At 37.4% G+C, this 16,475-nt stretch overlaps 1 protein-coding gene across 4 annotated transcripts in view; it reads left to right on the top strand.

Annotated features, from left to right (window-relative positions):
* Positions 1 to 16,475, top strand: part of LOC112561714 (protein KIAA0100-like) — a 56,396-nt gene that overhangs the window by 36,883 nt on the left and 3,038 nt on the right. For 3 of the 4 annotated variants that reach the window (XM_025234338.1, XM_025234340.1, XM_025234341.1), the window contains 28 exons: positions 539 to 805; positions 1,118 to 1,214; positions 2,066 to 2,159; positions 3,607 to 3,753; positions 3,961 to 4,052; positions 4,377 to 4,620; positions 4,911 to 4,966; positions 5,317 to 5,380; positions 6,223 to 6,405; positions 6,915 to 7,073; positions 7,228 to 7,306; positions 7,677 to 7,843; positions 8,491 to 8,679; positions 9,062 to 9,184; positions 9,501 to 9,590; positions 10,148 to 10,213; positions 10,375 to 10,469; positions 10,760 to 10,831; positions 11,244 to 11,324; positions 11,854 to 11,906; positions 12,259 to 12,373; positions 13,272 to 13,368; positions 13,736 to 13,823; positions 14,194 to 14,322; positions 14,693 to 14,823; positions 14,926 to 14,997; positions 15,566 to 15,706; positions 16,213 to 16,323. In XM_025234338.1, coding sequence (XP_025090123.1) covers positions 539 to 805; positions 1,118 to 1,214; positions 2,066 to 2,159; positions 3,607 to 3,753; positions 3,961 to 4,052; positions 4,377 to 4,620; positions 4,911 to 4,966; positions 5,317 to 5,380; positions 6,223 to 6,405; positions 6,915 to 7,073; positions 7,228 to 7,306; positions 7,677 to 7,843; positions 8,491 to 8,679; positions 9,062 to 9,184; positions 9,501 to 9,590; positions 10,148 to 10,213; positions 10,375 to 10,469; positions 10,760 to 10,831; positions 11,244 to 11,324; positions 11,854 to 11,906; positions 12,259 to 12,373; positions 13,272 to 13,368; positions 13,736 to 13,823; positions 14,194 to 14,322; positions 14,693 to 14,823; positions 14,926 to 14,997; positions 15,566 to 15,706; positions 16,213 to 16,323 — 3,302 coding nt within the window. The remainder of the gene's footprint in view (positions 1 to 538; positions 806 to 1,117; positions 1,215 to 2,065; positions 2,160 to 3,606; positions 3,754 to 3,960; positions 4,053 to 4,376; positions 4,621 to 4,910; positions 4,967 to 5,316; positions 5,381 to 6,222; positions 6,406 to 6,914; positions 7,074 to 7,227; positions 7,307 to 7,676; positions 7,844 to 8,490; positions 8,680 to 9,061; positions 9,185 to 9,500; positions 9,591 to 10,147; positions 10,214 to 10,374; positions 10,470 to 10,759; positions 10,832 to 11,243; positions 11,325 to 11,853; positions 11,907 to 12,258; positions 12,374 to 13,271; positions 13,369 to 13,735; positions 13,824 to 14,193; positions 14,323 to 14,692; positions 14,824 to 14,925; positions 14,998 to 15,565; positions 15,707 to 16,212; positions 16,324 to 16,475) is intronic. The other variant, XM_025234339.1, reaches the window with a different exon arrangement.

Genomic DNA, 16,475 nt, shown 5'->3' on the forward strand with positions numbered 1-16,475 from the left:
AGCATTGTGTGTAAAAAGTCTATTTTGGGGAGAACTGCTTTCAGGCAGCTTTTATTTAAGATATCGTTTTTGGGGGACTGTTGTCATTCAGGACTTTTTAAATAAAGATTTTTGTTTGGGATGATTGATATCAAGCACTTTTTATATACTTAAGTTTTTCTTACTGATTTCTTCATATTTTTCTCCGTTTTTTAATGCAGTTAAAATAGTATGTTAATGTTAAAGTTGTTGAGTGGTTTATGAGAACACAAGCAAAATCACTGTGGGTAAGCACTTAAGAATGTTTAGTGCAATTTGTAAGGAGTGTATTTTTGTTAAAAAAAATAATATAAATTTTGATTTGACCTTGATAAAGGGTTTATCTGAAAGATGTACCTGTAAAAGAAGCAGGTTCAGCTGCTTACTGAAATTCATAGCAGAAAAGATTTTTCTTAAATAAACCACAGATAACATAACTTCGTATGCTTTTTGAAGAAGAAGCTCAGATATGATTGTATTGTGATTACTTAACTAGAATATTTTCTTCTTCTCTTGTCAGACGTCACATCGTTAACTCTGGCCTATGGTGTATGTTGGGAACCGGCTGTGGCGCTTTTCAACCTGTCTATGGATCTCATCAGCAGGCCATCAGTCGACCCCAGCAAACCTCTCCCTTTTTGGGATAAGATGCGTTTGCTTCTTCATGGTCGACTCACCATGGCTGTGGAACGCAATAGTTGGCTGTATCATGCTTCACTGGATCCATACAATAATACTGAGCTGATGGACTGGACGTGGTCACATCTTGTGCTGGACTGGACTAATGGTGAGAATTTGTATTTTGGCATATGCGACAAGAATTGTGGCATTGATTAGTTATCTTAAGGGATTATTTTATTATGGATGATGGGGAGTATAAAGTTTAGTAGTTTTAATGGCCAAGGCAAACGCTCTTGTGTCCTAGGTCATGGATGAGCTAGAAGATGATGAAATCATTGCTTGATCAAGTGTGAAAGAGTCTGTTCAAGTCTTGTTGGTTGAGGGAGAATCGAAGCACAATGGTTTTGGGGTCAGGGGTCATGGATGAGGGCCATATTTTCCCATTTGAAAACAAAATTTATGCCATCTTTCCTTGCAGGCCAATTTGTTTTGAAAGGAGACTTGGACATTTCTCTTCGAACAGCTTCCAAATACAATGAAAGCAAGCTGCTTCATCTCCCAAATCTCCGGTTTTGGTGAGCATTGTTTACTGTTCCAGAGCAGCTTCACAATTTCTTTTTCTCTGACATTTTACCAGATGAAATGACCACATCATCCTCTAGCTACTTCAGTTCCGGCTGTCCACTTTTGATTGGTCAGAGATGACCAATGAATGGAGAAAATACAAAATCCACCAACAACCTCGCCCGTCCCACCCCTATTCTTTCATGCCTGTGAGTACATCTCTCCAGTGGCAGCCTCTTGTTCACTGTCTCTTTCACCTGCCATGCTATTTGCACTCACTGTATGATGTTTGCTACTCCTGGTCTGATGAGTGTGGTGCAGGTGGTAAGGGACAAATTGCATCAGGAGGTTTTCAAGACAGGTTCTCTATCAGTGGCAGAACGGTGCTGTCAGACACCACACAAGACGTACACTAGCCCATAACTTCATGTGAAGGCAACCACTCCCTTCACATGTTATTTATTCTCCATGTAATATTGTCATCTGGTATATAACAAAAGAAGAAATAATTTGAGTACTTACCAGTTAACATGGCACTTAGTTCTGCTTTCCACTAGAGGTCTTTTTCACAGTTTCATCGAAAAACTGGAGAGGTGTACACACTAGCCAGTCAGGAAAGAAAACAGGGTGAGTTGGTTTATTTTGTTGTCTTGGCTCCTACCTGACCAATCAGGAGTGGACAGCAGGATTTGAGGTAACTAGAGAAGGATAGTCATATCATCTTATTACTCGACAGAAATGTTACCACCACAAATGGGATTTTTATTTTTGCTTAACTGTAGAGATAGATCTTCATTGATCCAAAGATTGCAGGAATAATGTTCATGTACAAATGATGTGCATAACTTTATTCGACATACAGTGTAGGTCTGGAATGGCTGTGCCTTGGAGATGCAAACGACCATCACTCTGTCATGCCATGTGCACCAGATAAAGTGCCTGACTTCTCCCTAGAGGTGAGGATGAAAGAGTGCTGTAATGTGATTTACTGAATGTAATGACCTCCAGGAGGGAAAGTTAGTCTCGGGATATTTTGGTCATTGTGGAGCAAGGTGTCAGATCCCTCAGTTATCTTGGCGCCAACTTTTGTGAGGGCATTGTCAGTCTCCTCTCCTTTTCTACATTAGCTTCCCTAGCCATCTGTGAAGTCAGGGACCCATTAAACAGCTGAATTGACTTTGAAATGTTTGCTGTGCTACATGGATGTGCATCTCTTTGAAACTAGTTTGTGAGTGTTAGCGTGATGCTTTGTGACCTGAAACGTACTTGGCGGCGAGCTGTGTTTGGCAGAAGACTGGACTCACCATCCACCAATAGACTTATAATGCAGCGAAGCAAAGCATTGCAAAATGTGTTAACAAGGCCAAAACATCATATCTTCAGGCTGAAGTAAGTAATTGCACTTCCTCCAAGACAGTTTTCAACATCTGCAATCAAATGACTGGAACTAGCAAGCAGTGCTGCTGCCCACTGCCTATCCTGCTTCACAGCTGTCACAAGTGTTTTGTGATTATTTTGCTAACAAGATTTTGGACATTTGATCATCCTTGGACTCGAAATTGGTGCATGACAGCATCTCTTGTGATATTCTTCTGGAATTCTCTCTGACCAAATTTCGACCAGTATCTGACGCCAATATAAAGGCAATTATTCTGAAATCCAACCTAACAACTTGTCAGTTAGATCCAATACCCACAAGCCTTCTTTTTTGAGTGCTTAGATATTTTACTTCCTACCATCACAAATATTGTTCATTATTAATGCCTGTATGTTTTTTGGGTTTTTTTTTGTCAAGCACTTTGAGCCTGCCTTTAATTGTGGTGTAAAGTGATATATAAATTAACTTTTATTATTATTGTGTTTGGATGCCAGTATTTGAACTATTCAGCTATCCACTTCTCAAATAGCCTATGCGGTACAGGGGATAATTATCATACGTGATGATCAAACCCAATGATAAAAATTTTACATCATTTACAATTTATTTGAAAATACCTTTCTGTTAACAAGAAAAAATCTCATCAGAAGGAAGCAGCGATAAGCATTGGGTGTAAGCAAAAATAATTTAAATAAGGGTTACATGCATCCATACTGAGGGGAGAAGTATGTTCTCAAGCTTACTGTTTATATAAGGTGTTTGAATTTTGAAAGCTTACCATATTAAGTTGCTATCATCTTAAGTTGATCTCACTACTTGCTGTAGCTTTCATGGTGCAATACAGAGCAGGTTCATAGACCTCATTTCTAAGTTTCTGTTGTTTCATAGAGCTTTATTGATTTATTTTTCAGTGGGATCAGACTTTAGTCATCCTAGATTATGAGCATGCTATCAGTTTAGACAGCAGCTGTGTTGCTTTTTAATTTTTTGAGCCACAAAAGATCTGTTTTGATGGTGTTTTGCAGGAGCATGACTCATTTCGTGCCTTTCGATCTCAACATCTGAACCTAGATCTCAGCCTGAAGACAAAGCCCGTACCAGCAAATGCCAGTGATGTTCCATCAGCTCCTGAGTTCTATGCTAGCTCTCTACGTTTCTTGGAAAAAATCAAGGTTAAAAAAAAAATATAGAAACCAGAGCAGGATGGCTATTAACATTTTACAATCAGTTTAGGATCTTTGCATGGAAACTAAGAATACATGGAAGGAAGTTTTAAGTTTGAGATTTTATTGAGCTGACCTTTACGCTGCAGGGAAAGAGACAAATAGTGTGTGTGGTTTTGTGGGAAGTTTTTAAAGATTATTTCCCTTCAATTTCAGCAATGCATGTTTAGTGTAACCCGACCAGTACGTCGTGGAAATCTGTTTGGAATTACTTCTGTACGCAAACCTCAGCTTACCAGGCATTACAGGTGGGAACACTTTTCAAGTTTCATTTGATTTTTTTAAAATACTAATAAATATTAATTCCCTGTCTTGTAAATAATAAATAATTATGTGAGGTGGTTTTAAATCTCAGAGGTACATGTAGTACAATGTAGAAGTCTTTATAGAGGAACCGTCCCAGCAAGTGACATTGTTGATGTTTTTGTTATCATGTGTATAGCATTTAACCTCCAGTATCTGGAGTTGTATTTGCAAAGTGTGTGTGGTCACATATATGTGTGTGTGTTCTGGTGTCATGACCATAAAATGTTTAACTAAAGCATCTTGGCAACTGACAACTTGTCTTGCAGAAAGATCCGCATTTCTGTTGACTTCCACCGCTTTATCATTTGTCACTGGATGTCCAATGCAAAAAAACATGGAGCAGAACTGGTTGCAGACTCTTTTGCTTTGCGAATGTGCAATCGCCTGACACTGGTTCCTATTGAAGATGGCTTGCTTCATCGTCCTCGTGCTGATTGGAGCATTAAATATCTGAACTGCTGTTTGGGAACAACCCAGATCTTCTTGTGTCAAGAGTCCAGACCAAATGAGGCATGTAAACTCTTTCCACTCTCACACACTATTCTTGCAGAGAGGTAGTACTATTCTCTTCAAACATTATCTATAACATGAACAAATGGTTACATACCTATTGTACTAAATTCAGCTAGGCTACTTGAAGTTCAACAATTAAAGTTTGTGAAGATTCTGTTTAGGGGTTTTTAGTTTTTACTTTTTGATTGCAAAGCAGTAATAATTTGCTGCTTACAAAATCATACTTGGGTAGGTGCCACGATGGGACAGTGAAATCTAGTTTTCATTTATTAATTTTTGCTTTACAGTCCAGTTCATCTTCAGGAGTGCCAGTTGATCGAAGCTTTTTTCTCAGTGTCTTAAAGTAAGTCAAATTATGTTTGAGAAGGTTAGTGCGCATGTGCACATGCCTCAGTGTATATGTGTCATTGCTTGTACTCATACTCAGGTAATTTGTGTCATGAGCAAAGTAATGCAGGTTTTGCAGATTGTTTCAGAAAATACTCTTTTTTTCACAATGAGTAAATGTACAAATGAAAACCAAATGTGTGATAGTATTGTCTACAACTAAAAGCAAGAGACTGTTCCTTAAAGAACAAATTTTTTGAGAACTGTGAAAACTACTTCCACTAAACAATATGCTGCCACCACTAGAATCTGGTTTAAGTTCCAAGAATTATTTTTGTCCATGGATTGACACTTTTTTAATCTTAGGATCTCCTACCAAAGAGCTGACAGCCGTAAAGCTAAACCAGGGATAGAAATTGACCCAGAACAGGTAAATTATTGTGACTTTATTGTGAGGTTTTAGTCTTGGCTTTATGGTTGCATTGGTGTAGAAGTTTCAGCTACTTCTTAGCTCCTTAAGAATGGCTTACAGCTCAGTTGGTCTAAAATAATAAATAATACCATCATGATAAAAACTATTTAATTAGAAATGCTAAATTTTGGACAAAATATCACAGAAACTACACAGAAAATAGTTAAAGAGAGCAAGACTTTTTGTAAAAGTTATGTTTAAAAAGGTTTGCTAAACAGTGTTCGGAGATGGGATGCTGGAACAGCAGTTCAGCCTAAGGGAATGCCTGTGCTTCTCTGCTGACATATTGGAATAAAAAAGGCACAACACATTGATGTAATGGCTAGTGACAGTCATTTTTGCCTCATTGTAATTGGCAAGATTTTAAATGGCAGGTTTAGCAGGTATGCCATGTACTCAGAACAATAATGAGGATCAACATTGCACAGCGTCTTTGTCATGATAAGGGAGATCATTCTGTTGGAAATTACAAATCTATACCCAGTGTAAACTATCAGGAGGAATAATAATCGTTTCAGAAGCTAACTTTCAAAGCCAAAGTTCCCACATATCTACGCTGAACTTAAAATAAAAGTAGAGTTTAAAAAAATTGACCAAAGTGGTTAAAAACCATCTCTCAATTTTTCTACTGCAAATTTTATATTCATAATTACATAATACATTGTACAAAAAAATAAACATGGTGTAATTAATATAGATTATATTAGAAACTGGACACCACACTCTAGAAAACAGTCTTCTTTTGACCTGTTGTTTCCAAGATAAAGTTTTGTGAAATGAACAGTTATTATTAAACTTAGGCCCACAAGACCCCAAGACACAGTATAGCTATTCACGAGATGCGTGGAGCCTGGAATGAGGCCAACCGTGCAGTAGTGTTGGGACTTTATGACAGCTACATGAAAGCACAAGCACTTCGACGGAACTTGTCTTCTGAAGTCCTGAAAGGGTTCAAGGTGGACAATGCTCAGAGCAATGCAATGGTGAGCTACATTTCAGGATAATATCTGCACAGCTTTGCATGGTGAAAATAAATATGAAGATTTTCATGACTGCTTTTATTGTGGTGTGAACATATATAGGACCTTGTGATTTTGCCTGGCACCAGCTGTGCCTCATGATCTTGAAGGGATAAACTGCACAGAAATCGACTGGTCACGAATTGTCTTTATTAAGAACACAGGTCATAAAGTCCCATTATTTAAAATCTCCAGTTATAAAAACTGTTAAATAAATTGCTTCTTTTATGCACGAACAATAAATGTCTTTTGCTAAAGACAACATATTAAATTGCTTTGATAGAAGAATGCAAATGGTATATTATCTTTACCAAAGAACTTAAGGATAAACTTTCTTTATTGGAGAGTGCAAAACTTGAAAACATATTAAAAACTAGTTTATGAAAAGAGTAGTAAATGACTTACCTGGCATGACTCCTGCAGTGAATTGTCTATATTCAGGAGCTGATACCGACTGTGTGGTAACATTTCAGAAAAACCGCTCGTTCTCCCTGAACAGTCCAGAAAATGAGTCCAGCTCTGACCCAACATCACCAAGTCCACTCAGCAAACTGCAGACTGGCCACGCCCACTCCATGCTTTTGAAGCTGATGTCAGAATCTGACAGCAAATCTGTTGCCTTCACAGATGAGGTGATTAGTTATCATTTGTTCTGCAGCTAATAAGCAAACAGAAACAAAAAAATTAATTTATTAAATTAAAATTAAATTAAAAAATTAAAATAAAAGGTATTTTTGTTGGTACTGGAGGTAGTGTCATTGTCTGGTTTTTGTTTTGCTGATGCAGACTTCTAATACTAACATGGAGCTGTTGCATGGGGTCAAAGCCTGTCGACCAATCAACATCCTCTCCACTAGCTGGCTGAGTAAGTCTTCAGTGTGACTTTTTTTTGGCTTGTGTGTGTGTGTGCACACATAAATGGGTACCTGATTTATGAGGGAAAAAAAGCAAAGACAGGAAGCGGTAGAGTGAAGCTCCACATGTTGTGAATGATGGTTGCTGCCCTTGTAGTCTGTGTGGGACCTTTACTGTTTTACATATGTTTGCTTGACATTATAGTCTCTAGCAGACCAGTCCCAAATTCCATCTGCAGCATCTTCCAAGTGAAGGGCCATTTGCTTTAAATTATGCCCTTGTGCTGATGCTAATTTTTTTAGTCTAAAACCCAACAGCAACCCTTCCTAACCACTTATATCACTGGCTATGTTTTCATGTTGGTTATCTCTTCCTTGCAGTTGAACTTCACAACAGTCAGGTGATAGTAAAAGGCTGTGAAACGCCAGGCTTTCTTATCATCAGTGCTGCCAGGGCAAAGGTCATTTCATATATCCACATGCCCATCTGGCGATCCAGTCAGCTTCGCAGCAAGTCCACCTGGACTGGCACTGTGGATTGCATGCAGGTAAGATCTTTAGAAACCCAGGAGGTGCTAAATATGCTGAGGGTTAAACATGAGTTGCTTGAGGGAATAAAGAAGATACAGTACAGCCGCCCTATTAAGACTTGCTAAAATCCATCAAACTCAGGTTGTAACTGAGGGGCTTAGCAGGAAATCAACCAGTCTGCTTTCATTCCATGAACCATAACTTCAAACACCTACAAATTCAAGTTCATTTATTTAAATATTGAAACAAAGCTTGTTTGTTGTAATTGAGATGACATTTATATAAATACATTTGTGAACATATTTTGAGTTGTATCTAAGAGGGGATCGCAGTACAGAAGGTCTTAATGAGGTTTTGCTGTAAGGATTCAACAGTTTTCAGATTTTGTTCTTGGAAAAACATCATCATCACTGTGATTTATAGGTTTAATCACAAAAATCATCTGATTACAGCATGTGCAGATATCACCACAGACATTCAGTACCTTGAGTTTCCCTTACTTTTTAAGCCATTATATTGTACCCTGAATGAAATTGTTGTGACACCTAGTTTGTAACCTAAGTTATTGGACTTTTCTACCCCCCTTTCGGTCCTGTGAAAGATTATTAGCATTATGTACCAATGGGCTCAGATGGCTGCCAGACTATTACATTTGGTCTTTCAGTATTATGCAACTGTTGATCCTGACTATGTTCTGAATGATGATACCATCCCCTGGTTGTCACGTGAGAATGTGGAGGACAGGTCAACCACAAGCTTGACTGGCCTGCCAGAGATGGTCAGCAGTGGTCAGAGTGTGGGTAGCGTGGTGTCCAGCACTGTACCTGCCGCCATGTCTACTTCAGCAGAGCAGGTGTGTGTATGTAAATGAGTGATAAATGTGCATGCACTTGTGGGCATATATTTTATTCACACACATATATATATACACACACCCTTGTGGGGATATATTTCATTCACATATATATATACACACACACACCCTTGTGGACTTTTATTTCATTCACGTATATAGTTCATTCACACACACATATTTATATGCCGTTGGATGAAAACAGGATTAGAATGTGCAAGAGAATCTAGTACCATGCTGAGTGTTATAGTGTTTATTTTTGTCTGTGACATATTTAAGTGACAGTTTTCTTGCAGAAAATTCTGATTAGTCATTGTTTTGAGGTAGTTTTTTTGCAAGCAAAGTGGATTTTGACTTCTCAAGTATTTTTTTTTTTTTCAAGAAGAATCCCTCAGGTGAGCAAACTGTGCAGCTACAGCGCATTATCCACAGGTGCAGCTGCAAGTTTTATTATGCCAACTATGGAGATGTGGACCCTAACTCATTTTTGGATCTACCTTTGCCTGTAAGCTTTTAAGGAAATTTCTTGTTATATAAGGACAGGGTAGAGATAGATGCCAGGAGGGTAACTGATAAACTGCATTGATGAGAAGGCAGTAGATTGGTAATGACATGGAGTGTTCACATTAAAAAAAAATGTCTTTTTTTTTTTTTCTCTTTTTGAATGTTCTTTCTCGCTTGTGAAAGTCATGTGATCCTTCCTATATCATCCCATCAGAATAATTATCAAATGATGGTCTGCCCCGAGAGAATGCTCTCTATATGATTTATTTACTATTGAAATAGAAAATGTTATGCTGCTGATGTTATGATGATTGCAGCCAACAGAGGACTGGGATGTGATGACTGAAGAAGAGGGTGTGGACACCTTTACGTTACTGCATGAGAGCCTGCATGCGTATTCCAACTCTGTAAGTGACACATCTCATAATTTCTTTCTCATGTGTAAGATATTTGTGCAGATTTCTGCTTACGAGTTGCACCTGGTGCTGAAATGTTTTGCAAGTAGAGTTTGCTAGCTCCTTGAGGATTCCCATCTCCCCTCCAACACTAAGAAAACAGTGACAACAGTGCCTTCAGTAGGTTTATGCCCTTGATTCTATTGATTAATTAAAAACTGAATGGCTGTCATTTTTAAGAGAGTAAAATATTGGATTTTTGTAGATGATTGTTTGGCATAGAATGTTTGCATAATCTTTGCCTGGAAAACTGAAACACCAGCCATAAAAAAATACAGTTGGGGAATCTATCGCATTGATGGTTGCCTAGGTTCTTGTAATGTTTTAGTTGTTTTTAAGTTGGCTGTAGTTTAAGTAACAGCAGTATTTATAGACAGGAGATGACAATGAAGTTGCCTATTGACTCTGAAATATTTGCCTGATTTCCCCTTTCACAGACATTTTCTGCAAATAAGTGCAGTTAGAAATAATTAGTTACAGCTGCATTTTATTCAGAACTTTATGTGTAGGTGCAGTATTCTGTCATCATGGATATTGTCAACAATCTTCTTTTGTACGTAGAACCAAAGAAAAAAGTGAGTATAATATAAATTGTTAATTTTTTTAATATTTTTATTTTTTTAATAATACCACCAGATTTTAGAGTTTGGAATTTGTTTTGTTATATTCTACACATGAGCGCTCTAAAAAAAAAAACTGAAGAAATCCTGTCTTCTTGATGTTCATGTGCACGAAGGAGGCCAGCGAAAAGCTTCAGAGCATGAGGTTTAAGTTACAGCTGTCGCGTGAAGACCAGAAAACTCCAATACTCCAGCTCCAAGAGATAGTCAGGTGAGTGGGTCTTGGTTGTGTTTCTGGTTTCTGTAGGACTCAGCATTTTTCCTACCTGTGGTCTTTACTTATTGAATTATATTTATATATGCTGATATGTTGTTTTACACATTCCTGGTCTGGTCATTTTGATTGTTCATTCCTGACAGCCGATGGGAGTGACAATATATTTATGGCAGACAGCACAAATACAAACATGCATACTCTTGTCACAGTGTGTGTGTGTGTGAGAGAGTTTGTACTTGTCCTGCTTGCCATAAACAGAACATTTTTGAATTTTTTGTTTTCAGGGAGCGTGTACAAGACTTGAGAAAACTGGAACGAGACTTTTATGTTGCCAAAATGAATAGTGAGGAAGAACGGTAATCTGGATTCTTTTTCTCTTCCTTTTTTTTTTTAAACTGACATCTTATTGGTTATAATATGTTGCTGAACACGTGAACAAAATCCAGGAACATATCCAGTCTGCAGCTGTGCCAAGTGCTGTGTTTGAAAATTTTTATATGAACAACAGCTATTAAAAACATTTGCTTGTGGTCAGGGATAGTTTCTAAACTATAAATCATCACTTAGATTGATGATATTTAATAAAGGTTAAGGTTAAAGGAAAAAATAAATTTCTACTATTTATTCGAAGAAGTCGACCTCGTCCATAACTAATGCTTGAATATCTGAATTTTAAATGCATTGACTGGAAGTCCAGTTCTGGTAAATTGGAGTGTTGACATTTGTTAACGATTCACATCTTTAACCTATACTGTCTTGTCTATGCAGGATGGAGGATTTAGAAGTTCAAATGGAGGATGTGAAAAACTGGATTAACACCAAGAACGAGGAGCTTTCCATGAGGATAAGGTAGGAGCTTAAAGATCTGAGGATTCCTGGTAAAGCTCAGTTTGAGATACTATTTTCCCAAATTGGAAAAAAAATCTCCAAAATATGGTAACACAGTTTTTGATTTGTTAGTACAATGTTTTGGTTCTGGTAACTTTTTCTTTAGTTTTATTCTGTTTATAGCCTGATCCTTTCCTTTTTTCTTGTTACCATTTCCAGTGCGTAGCTTGTGTGGTAGATATTGTTCACACGTCTTGGTCGTGATGCTGTGCGTTATAAGTTCCCATTATTATTATTAAGCATGCCACTCACGAGAGTTGCCTAAAGACCATCCTCTACAAGTACTGATGTTCCCTCTGGTGCTATGCTTCTCCCCTTCTCCTGGGTTGAATCATTCTTTTTCGTCCAAATGTAGAAGTACTTCTTTTGACAGAGCTAAAATTCTCAGCTCGAAAAGATACCTTTGTAACAGTGTTGTGACAGAATTACTGAGTTTTCAGTTGTAACTAAAAATTGTAATTTAAGACTATCTAGATTTTTTATTGTCTAGCTGCTTCAATGAGAGCCAGCTGCAGATGAAGGCCCAGATGAAGGTTGAAAAAGGTAAGCCACTGCACTCAAAAGGTTATTTTTGCATGTTTTGCTATTTTCACATTTCCTAATCTTTTTAAAATGTAATTTATCTGCTAGTAGTTGCTTAAATTTTATCAGATTTTCCACCGTCTTGTAATTTGTGAAGTTACTTGTAAATAACATTTTTGAGTGGTTACCAAAATAAGGAGATAATAGGAGTTTATTCACTAATAACACCGCCAGTTGCCATAGTTACAGTTGCTAGAGAAACGTAATGCTTTCTGTCTTATTTTAAATCTGAAGTTTAAGGGATATTTTGTGTGGCAAATCATAAGCCCTAACTTTTAAATCAGTACAAGTTTCATTTTATTACATTTTTCAGCTCAACAAGCCCAAGTAGCACGGCGCAATGAAGTTTGTTTCAAATATGCCAAATGGCGTCTGACAGAGAGGGATGGGCATTGTGGGATTGCTGAAACAGAGCTCCGGAACTTTGTGTAAGCTGCCATTAAGATTTCCTTTGTTGTTCATTGTTTTCTTCACCTGTAAAGTATCCACTAAATGCATATTACCAAGAAAATATGGGTTTAAGATGATTTTCTTTGTTTCTAAATTTGAAGGAATTAAAGATAGTGTTGCTAGGAATAGTATTTATTTAAAAAATGTATGTTGTTTGTTTATATTTTTGGGGAGGGGAGATTAAGTTTTCTTTTTTGGAAGAATCAGTATAGTAGTTAATGTATGGCAGTCTGATGACCCTTTTAAACCAGACAAATAGGGATCAAAGTTTGTCTAAGTTTGGCAAAGCGTACACATAGCTATCATATAAATACTTTGCCAGACATGATCAAATGTTTGTCCATACTTCTCTAGTTAAGAAGGATCTTTATACAGTAAAAACGCAGAAAAGGCAAGGAAAAAAAAGGTATATGAGAAACTGCTGTGACTTCTCAGCTGCACTGTATTGTTTTGTCCTGAAATAATGGTTGTCTTACTTTTACTTGTGTAGGATCCTCTGGTGAAGAAATGTGCAAATGAGTATTAATGGGCTAATAGGAGAGAAAGAGGCAGAGTTGCATAACTTGACAGGCATCGGGAGCGTTGGTATTCTACTTAATAATAACTTAATCTACTTGATAATGTGTGATTTATATAGCACATAGTCACACTCATGAAAGAGCATGCTCTCAACACTTAAGGAGGAGATGAACAAAATGCAAAGGAGGGTAGGAGAAACAGCTATGCAGACAAGTAATAAAAGATAAACATAGAAGATACAAAGAGGAATCAGGAAACAATAAGGATGGAGAGTGTCATAAATCTACTGCTATGATGACTTGACGAAGAGCTGTTCAAACTGCCTGCAATAAGCAAAGGGTTTTTTTTTTTGTATAGATACACTAAAGCAAACAGGGATGACAACACGTGGACACATCAGTTGGAACTTGGCTGGCTGAAAATGGAGAATCTTCTGAGAGACAGTTTCTACCAGGTAAACTAATACAGGTGCATTCTTTATGAATGGGAATTTTTACAGAAAAATTTGGTGCTTATTCCTTTTTCATTGTGTTATTAATAATTAAACTCTTGCTTGTTCCGAGAACATGCTGTGTTGAAATTTCAGAAACAGAGGGAATGCTTTTAAAGTTAGATAACAGAATTAATCCAAAATTTATGTTCTTTATCTCTCCTCAACTCTTAGTATCCTAAAGTGTCATAATATTCAGGAAATTTGTGTGTCTATATTTCTCTTGAAATTTAAAAACAATTGCAGAGAAGACATAGAATGGGAAAAGTGAAGATAATGAATAACCATTTTTGTCATCACAGTTATTGTATATGTGCATGTGTGTTCTCAGAAAGTATTGATGCCCCGAGACCCACTTGATCAGGATGGGGAGAACAGGCAAATGTTGTTGAGGATATTTTGCAGTGAGCGCCCTCCAGGTAATTGTGTCTTCGCCTTGTGGTTTGGGCATATAGCTTATGATGTACAAGAGCATGTAAGACTGTGTTAAAGCAATGATAGATCTAATAACACTGTATGCAAGTTAGGGGGGTGGGGAAGCAGAGAGAGATGCCAGTTGATCAGAAACTTATTCAATTTCAGCAGGGTCAGTATGAGGTATATCTAAAAAGGTGTGTATTTAAATTGAAAACTAACTTAATTAGAATATCACCAGATTTGTTTACAATAGCCAGCCTCCAGTAAATGCTGTATCTTCTGCCTAAAGATTTGGGAGAATCAGTGTTCCTGCTATATGTAGAGTGCTTCGTCCTAGGGTTGTGTATTTATTCCTGGCTGATTCTGCTGCAGTGGGAGGCATCTCAGTGAAGGAACATTTCGAGGTGAATGTAGCTCCCATACAGATCCAAATGACATACCAGCTGTACAAAGCGGTCATGCAGTATTTCTTTCCTGATAAGAACATCGAGGTGGACGATGGTAAGAATTACTGTCTGCACAGTTATTATCATTCTGAGCAGGGTGATAACTGTCATTTGAGGGTCTCTTGTCATTTCTGATGACCTGATACATTAAATTTTTTTTGTTAGCTGTTCTTTATGTTCTTGTTGGAATTGGTGATTGAGCAGCAAAGGGTAGGCTTGTTTGTCTTCTTTTGAGAGCTTTTCTCTGTATATTTGTAGTGTTTTTATTTAAAATTGTGAGAAATGTCATTTAGCTGTAAATGTTACCATTGGATATTATGTGGTAAAAAGCAAGGTTTTATATAGACACACACAAAAGAGATAAAATTTCCATAGAACTTTGTTGCTTGCTGCATTGAGCTCTAGCTCTATCTTCTTGTGCCCAGATGAGGAGATGGAAGGTGGAAAGAAAAAAGGGGAAAAAAAATCTTCGAAGAAAGAAAAAGAAAAGGAAACACAGCCATCTCTGAAGAAGACACACTCCTTCAGCAGTGCTGATGACATCAACAAAATGAGGGTGAGTGGTGAGACCAAGAGACAGCAGGTCATGTAGTTTGGTTTGCAGCCAGAACCACCATTGTCTGTTTGAATGCGATAACGTATTCTTGCTGTGTTGCAGGAGAGAGCTGCTAAAAACAACACGTTTCTGTACCTCAAAATCCCAGAGGTGTATGCAAGGGTTAGTTACAAGGTAAGTTTTTTGTGTTCTTATAGTTACTGGTTCTAACATGCTACATCCAAAGAAAGGATTTTACACCTCCATTTCCATTCCCTGAATTTGCATAGTTCATACAAGTTTTCATTTTGTTTTGTTTTGACCATCTGCCCCAAACGAACATCTGAAGCTATTGCTTATAAGCTTTTATTTAACCATGCTGCTAGATACTTAAGACATGTGAAATGAAGAGGTCTGAAATATTTTTAAAATAATGCTGAGGGTGATCTGAACACTGTTTGAGCTCAAAGAGTCGCAAGCCATTGCAGTACAAACAGTGGACCTGGCTATGAAGATTGGAAAATGAAACTTAATTTCATTTTAAAAGATTTATTGCTGGCTATTTTTCATTACAATTTGAGAAGATGGGTACCTGCAAAGAACTTCTGAAAGGCAGATGAGATCAGAATTCACATGTTGATGACAGGCATAAAGAAAATTCGCCCTTGTTTCTTAACAACACAAATGATGAAAATATGATAGTTGATGCCAGGAGGTGCCTTTAAAATAATCATTTTCTGACCAGGTGTCTCTGTGTGTGCAGGGAGAGAAAGAGAAGAACATTGAAGACGTTCATGACTTCAATTTTGTCTTCCCAACTATCGAGTACCACAACTGCATTTGGACTTGGTTCGACTTTTTCATTGTCTTGAAAAATGTAGCCAAGCGAGTGGTACTCTCTCAGGTAATAATTCAAGCCCAGTGCTTTGAAGTAAAAGATGTATGCTTAGCAGAGAACAGATAGAGGACTAAAATAATTATTATCCCGATTGAAGTGGTAATGATAATAAAGAGCTATTCTTATAAAGCACTGTTCCATGAAATCTTTTGATTTAATGTAATTGTCAGCTGTAGACATGCTTTGTGTTCCGAAGTAGAACAAAGAAATTCATGTGGTAACAGAGCCATTACTTTCACCACTTTATATGAAATCTCTGCAGCATCCATTCAAACAGTTTGTTTAAAGCAATCATTAAATTTGGAGCTGTAGTTTTTGGCAAGAGAGGCTTTTGTGCCATTTGGATATTAGCTGCATGGGAGTTTACTGAAGGAATCAGTGGTGGTTTTTTTTTTCTTTGACTTGTCTTTTTTTCCCGTATGAATTTGTATGTCTGTCCAAGAATGCCTTTCTAGCAAGTTCTTTAAACAAAAATTCTGAACTTTTCAACTTACTGATGGTGTGTGCAACAGGCCATCAAACAGAAGCTGCACATGAGGCCACGGCTGACTGATGAGACTCCCGTGACAGATGTCCAGGAGGAGCAGGACAAAGCCAAGATGCTACTTGGTGCAAAGTTGCTGGTATGTGACCATCTCATCTCAGTGGCATTTTCTTTACCTTTTTTGCACAAAGACATGTACTTTATCTGTTTTCCCTCCCTGTCGTCTGTAAAATGTAGACAGAACTTCTTAGCATGAAGTACAGTAGTATGAACTGTTATCTTTTTATTTTT

The sequence above is a fragment of the Pomacea canaliculata genome, linkage group LG4 (genome assembly GCF_003073045.1).
Source record: "Pomacea canaliculata isolate SZHN2017 linkage group LG4, ASM307304v1, whole genome shotgun sequence".
In the NCBI taxonomy this organism is placed as follows: Eukaryota; Metazoa; Mollusca; class Gastropoda; order Architaenioglossa; family Ampullariidae; genus Pomacea; species Pomacea canaliculata.